At 40.9% G+C, this 6,187-nt stretch overlaps 1 protein-coding gene across 4 annotated transcripts in view; it reads right to left on the bottom strand.

Annotated features, from left to right (window-relative positions):
* Positions 1 to 1,046: 1,046 nt before the first annotated feature.
* Positions 1,047 to 6,187, bottom strand: part of CHRDL1 (chordin like 1) — a 124,027-nt gene continuing 118,886 nt past the window's right edge. For all 4 annotated transcript variants that reach the window (XM_017520712.2, XM_017520714.2, XM_017520713.2 and 1 more), the window contains exon 12: positions 1,047 to 3,552. In XM_017520712.2, the coding sequence (XP_017376201.1) occupies positions 3,422 to 3,552 (131 nt within the window). In that variant the 3' untranslated portion in view covers positions 1,047 to 3,421. The remainder of the gene's footprint in view (positions 3,553 to 6,187) is intronic.

Raw genomic sequence — 6,187 nt, 5'->3', positions numbered from 1 at the left:
CACTCCCCCACTGTCCCTCCCTTGGTGGGGCATGGCTTCTTATGCATCTCACATGACAGGCTAATCTCCTTTTCCTCATTATCTTCAATCCTTTCTATACGATGCTGCCCCCCACCCCCCACCACCCAGTATTCAGATATGGCCAAATAGCTCTCATGTTTAAGACAAAATGACTTTCCTTTGACGTTGTATCCTTCTCCAGCTCCTTCCTTCACCATATCTGTCCATACTCTACAGTAGAACTTTTCCAAAGAGTTGTCTTTGGCTGCTGTCTCCAATTCTTCACCTCCCCACACATTTCTTACAATCCACTCCAATCTGGTCTCTGTTCCAATCACTATACCAACACTTTTCTTCTGGGTTGCTAACACCGATGTATGCTTTTCTGTCTCTATATTATTTGACATCTCAGCAGGACCTGACATGTTTGACTACTCTCGTGAAGCACTCTCATATTTCAGCTTCTGTGATAGGACAAATTTAGCTAGTATTGGTGGTTTGAGGGAATTTAGTTTGGATCAACATATGTGACAAAACTCTTATTCTGATCCCTATACAAATGTTTGTAAAAAAAAAAAAAATAATGTGAGCAGCAGACCACAATTGAGGCTGCATTGAAATCTAAGGTAATGGCCTTCTGTACCCAATCTCTTAACTATCTTGATCTTAAGGGAGGTAAGAAATCAACGGCCAATTTCAGTGCCATGACATCTGTGAATATCCATGGTCATAAATGAACACTGACTATGCTCCAGACACTATTCTAATCCCTTTATATGCAATGACTAAATTAAAACTCACTGCAAGATTGCAGGCAAAGGGCAATAATATCACTAATATCCCATTTTATAGTTGGGGGACTGTAAGTACACAGGTGGGCTTAAAAATCTATAGTCTGACTGCAGAGTTCATACTCTTCACCACTATGCATTAGTATAAGAATGTCAAAGTGATTGTGAAACCACTATGCCCACCCATGACCTGTTACCCAGTCCAAGGTCAGTATTGACCTGAAGAGTCAATCACTTATGCAACAAGACTACAGATGATTTTTCAAAATTAACTTTTTTATTAATTTAAAAATCCAGAAATACAGTGACTACATAAATAAGTACCATAATTAGGTACATGTCCTGTGAGAACAGTGAAAGTGTAATACTGTTATGTTACTCTTACTTGTTTACATGAGATAACTAGAAAATGGCTACAACTGCTAAATGATGCTTATGGTCTTTGTTGTTCCAAGTGTTTATGATACAAATAAATACACAAGAAGAACCACATCCATTCTTCTCTACTAACTGCAGGCAGCTTGGCCTCTTTTCCCTATGTCCTACTCCCTACACAACACCTAACACTGGAGGGTTTCTACTTTAACTTAACACAGCTCCCCAGCTCCTGTTTCCCACAGCACTTTGCAAAGGTGTGTCCCGGCACCTGGAGGCAGGAGTCTTTCTAGGGAAGCTCTCTGGGTGTTCTCTTAAGGCTAAGCATACAGAGAACACCTAGGTGAGAAGGCTCCAGGGTGAATCATCCAGAAGGGGAAACAACTCTTTGCTTCAGAATCCAGTTACTAGTCTCCACATTATGGAAATACTGCCACCTCTGGGACAAAGGGAGCAGCTACATAATACCCTCCCCCCTTTACCACACACACACACACACACACACACACACACGCACTCTCTCTCTCTCTCTCTCTCTCTCTCTCTCTCTAATGCTTTGTGACCTTTCAACTGGGATGCCCTACGTCCCTCTTTCAAGGAGAAAGTGTGTGATGAGGTGGTGAGAGTCTTGTCCCAAGAAGTCCTGGCCATAAGGCCCTTGTGTCTCTTTGATTGACTCCTTTATGCCAGGTTGTCATAAAGACTGAACATTTTATATTTTTATCTATTGGTGTCAAATCCTCTTAGGAAAAAATTCTCTCACCTATAGTCATGGAATGAGATATATGGGGTTTCTAGGTTCTTAAAACAATTCTGCAGTTCATTCCTACCCCTCAAAGGAAACAAATCTAGAAGGCAGGCCTGAGATCCTTGCTGTGAAGAATTAAGTCTTTCCACAAAGATGATTTCTAAAGCCAGACCTCAGAAGGGATAATTTATGCTCTTGTATTTGGCTGCAAGTAGACATTTTAGGAGCAGCCTTCTCCAGCGTTCTCAACTAAAATACTTGCTTGATGAATAAGGCAAGGATAGTAGGAAGGTTTAGGATACAGATCTTTATCAGAATTTCCAGCTCCCTAAATGAACAATAACTTTCTTAACTGAAGAGCCAACATGCAGATGCTCATGAGGACTGAACCACTTTGCAAAGTAAAAATCAACTCCTATAATTGGAGAAGGAAAACTTCCCTTTTAAAGAGCTTCTAGAATTTAATAATTTAATATAGGTTTTTCTGGCCAGACAACTAAGGTTTCAAAAATATTAGTGAGTACTGATCTATTACTTGGTGAATTTTATTGATGTGAAAGTAAAAAGATGATATTTTGGACTTCTATCAACTTCTTTCTTCAACAATAATTTTGTCTTATATGGATTCAGTTTCTGATCATTTTACTCAATTTAACTTCTTTCTGGAAGCCCCATAGGTACAAAGAGAAAAGAAAAGTGGTATCATTAGGGAAAAATTCTTTACCACTTCTAAGTGAATTAATGAGGCCATAAAATAGTATTTTTATTCTTCACCCTGTCCCTGTAGTTGGTGACTTAAACCGCCACAAAGACCTAATGGCAGATCGTTTTGTTCACAATTATTTACTCTCCTGGGCACCAAGCTACTTGGGATCCAGTCAAGGGAAAAGTAAGGTAGAGTCCTATCTTTGCCTCAGATAAAGGCTTTAGTTTAATGTGAGTGTGAATGTGTGTGTGTGTGTGTGTGTGTGTGTGTGTGTGTATGTGTGTGTCTGTGTCTGTGTCTATGTGAGAGAGAGAGAGAAGAAGGGAGGGAGGGTGTGAGGAGAGAAGATGGGGAGCTAATTTTTTTAAAAGAACACATGATATTCTAAAATCCAAAGGTATAATTTCATACAAATAATTGTTCTATACCGCAGAACTCCTACTAAGCAATTCCCTTCTCTTTCTTTCACTTGAATAACTTTCTAGATAAAAACCCTGGGGTCTTGTTTGTTCCTAACCTGTAAAGAAATGTGATTCTCCAAGAAACTAGAGTGGTGTTGTGATGTTCTATCCCTCCTCATCCCACACATAATTTAAGACTCTTCCAGTCTCTTTGGAGGAGGTGCTCAAGGGCTGACACACCATTCCACATAAAGGAGCAACTTATGCTGTGCGTGGCATGAATAATTGACTGCACTTGAGTTGGGAGTTTAGAGCACTGTTGACTTAAGCAAAATAAGCCTGCAGTCCAGCTGCAGCTTTAGTTTTCTTGCTTTGCCCTATCCAATACTGTCTATCTTGCCTAACAGTGGCCCTTTTCAGATCTCTCCAGGTACAAAACCTTGACCAAATCTTCAAGCTCTGTTCTGCACACACGACTTGAACACATCTGGCTGATCTGAGCTTCTCCTTCGGTGAAGATCTTCCACTGGCCTAAAAGGCAAACACACACAAAGTGTCCAGGAGTAAGAGGAGAGCAGAGCAAATTAGGAACAGAACCAACATACCCCCCATGCTTACCCACTGACTCATGGACCCACCAGGGGATGTGGAATACAAATGTCAGTTGGTTTCAAAAAATGGTCCCAAGACACTTTTCTAGTGGCAGATATGGAAATGAAGTTTTCATTTCAACAAACAACATTTGTAAGAATCCCAAGAATAATACAGAACTGCCCCTCCTCAACAGAAAAACCTAAGTGTTATTATTGGAATTTTTACAGTATATTTAGCATTTGCAAAATGCTTCGCTATCTGCTTGTTAGCTATTTAGGCAGCTTACTTGGCACCAGATCAAAAAGGCACTTTGGAAAACAGCACCTACTACATTACTGGGGCTTTGCTTACCCATAGGGCCCCCAAATATTGGTTTGGGTTACTTGATTACTATTTGATTATTTATCACTCTTTTCTCTATTCCTGCCACCTTTTGTTAAAAATTTATTGACATTGCTTTTTCCAATGTCCATATACTGTCCTTATATCCTCTTAGCACCCTAAGTCCCTTCCCATGGCTCCTCATCCATTCTCATATTCCCCATGGAGTCCCTTTCCACTCAGAGTAAACTTGGCTGTAGCCCTTCCATTCCCTGTTGTCTCTGCTCACCCTGGATACTTTCTTTTGTCTGCTTTTTATTCCTGTGCTCATGGTACTACAAGCTGGAGAACTCCTAGTCCAAGTTAAGCCAACTCCTCTTAAGCCCAAACCTGTCTTGAACCTCTTTTTTTTCACTTAGCCACATGAGAACATGACCCACCTTCCCTATGGGCTTGATTTCTCTACTCCTTTCTCCCTTGAATTTCCCTTTTCCCCATTATCTATGACTCAATGGGAAGATAGAAGAAAAAACAAAAAACGAGAAGAGAAGCTGGGCAAGGAACCAGCTGTTACTGAAACCCTATAATGTGCCGGGTTCTGCTAGGCACATTATATAAAGGAGTTGGGCTTGTTCTTTGCTCCTAGGTGACCCTGTAGGATCATACCAACTTCCTTCAGCTACACACAGTTTGAGAAACATACCTTCTACTCCATTATATACCCCAAATCCTGCTATGGGCACAGGGTACATCTAAATCATCTTTTAAGTCCCCTGGAACCTAGCACAGTGCCTTGTTCACAGTATGAACTAAAATATGTAACTTCAAAAGTCTCATCATTGATCCTAGGATCCTAGACTCTGCCTCCTTTCTTACTCATATGAAAGGACTCCCAACTTGTCTATTTGAATTCTCATAATGACCTGTTATTTTCTATTAGTCCTGCTAAGGACAAGCAACTGACTTCCTTGACCCTCTTTCCAGCTGTCTATTAGATAACTTTGCTCAGATGGCTCTTAAGGATATTAATCTAACCATGTTCTGAGTGAAACTCTTTTTCACCAATACCTGCTTGTTCTTTACAATTTCCCTGTTGGTGAATGGTATTACTATTCACCCAGTCAAGTTACTAATATTGGAACCATTCCCAACTCATTTCTCTCTTTAATGCCAATCTTGCTAATTTAACCTCAGAAATGTTTCTCACAGTGGCCGCTCCTCCCCTGTCTCACCGGTTTAATATAATATAATTACTTCCTAATTCAGACTATCCGACTTCTCTTACTAAGGGTCCACCATTCACTCCACACAGCAAGGACCTCTTTCTAAAAGAAAGAAAGAGAGACAGAGAGAGAGAGAAAGAAAGAAAAAAAAAAAGGAAAGAAAGAAGGAAGGAAGGAAAAAAGGAAATAAAGGAAGAAAGGAAGGAAGAGAGATCTGAATCCACCATTCACTTGCTCGAAAACCTTCACTGGCATTCTCTGGCCTAGAGATCAAGTCCAATGTCCTAACATGATAAATTGGGCTCTTCATAATCTGGCTTCATTAAAGTATGTGCTTAATGTAATAGATCCATCCGATAGCTGAAAGGCATTTTTCCAAAGCACCATTTTGATACCTCTATGCTATTTGTAAGTTTGCAGCAGCTACTGATGCTACTTGCCTTACATCTGAACGTTTTACTGGCTTCTTTCAGGACCTATGACTACTTTACCTCCAAATCTTCTTTTAGTGCACCTTCTGTGGCCTTTGCGATCATTCCTCACTCCCACCCACATTTCTTGTTTGCTCCTGAGTCTTCTCTTAGGCTGCACCGTTTTCTTGGACTGATTTCCTGACCCATTGTCTAGTCACACCCTTCTCTTTCAAACCACACCTCCTCCCCGAAGCCTTCCCTAACTAAGCCCACCTGGCTCTCATCTCATTGTTCTTTGCAGATTCCCCTGAGCACTTTGGTATTTCACGCCTCAGAACTATACTAATTCATATGAAAGGCATTTTCATGTTCTGTCTCATCCATTAGAATTTCCTGTGGAAACTGCCTTTTATCTCATTAGACGTGCTTCCCCCCGCCCCTCAGCACCACCCCAGGGCCTAGCAGTATCTTAGTCCCAAGGCTCCATCCAGTGTGGAAAGTGGGAGAGCTGCAAGTATTTTTGAGTGCCTAAATGCTCTGAAGAAAACATGACCACCCAGGGGCTGTTCCCAAGGAGTAAATGAGATTTCATACAACACAGGAATTGATATGCCT

The sequence above is a fragment of the Cebus imitator genome, unplaced genomic scaffold (assembly GCF_001604975.1).
Source record: "Cebus imitator isolate Cc_AM_T3 unplaced genomic scaffold, Cebus_imitator-1.0 Scaffold868, whole genome shotgun sequence".
NCBI lineage: Eukaryota > Metazoa > Chordata > Mammalia > Primates > Cebidae > Cebus > Cebus imitator.
Note: the sequence above shows the minus strand (reverse complement) of the source record. Positions and strands in the feature narration are given on the sequence as shown.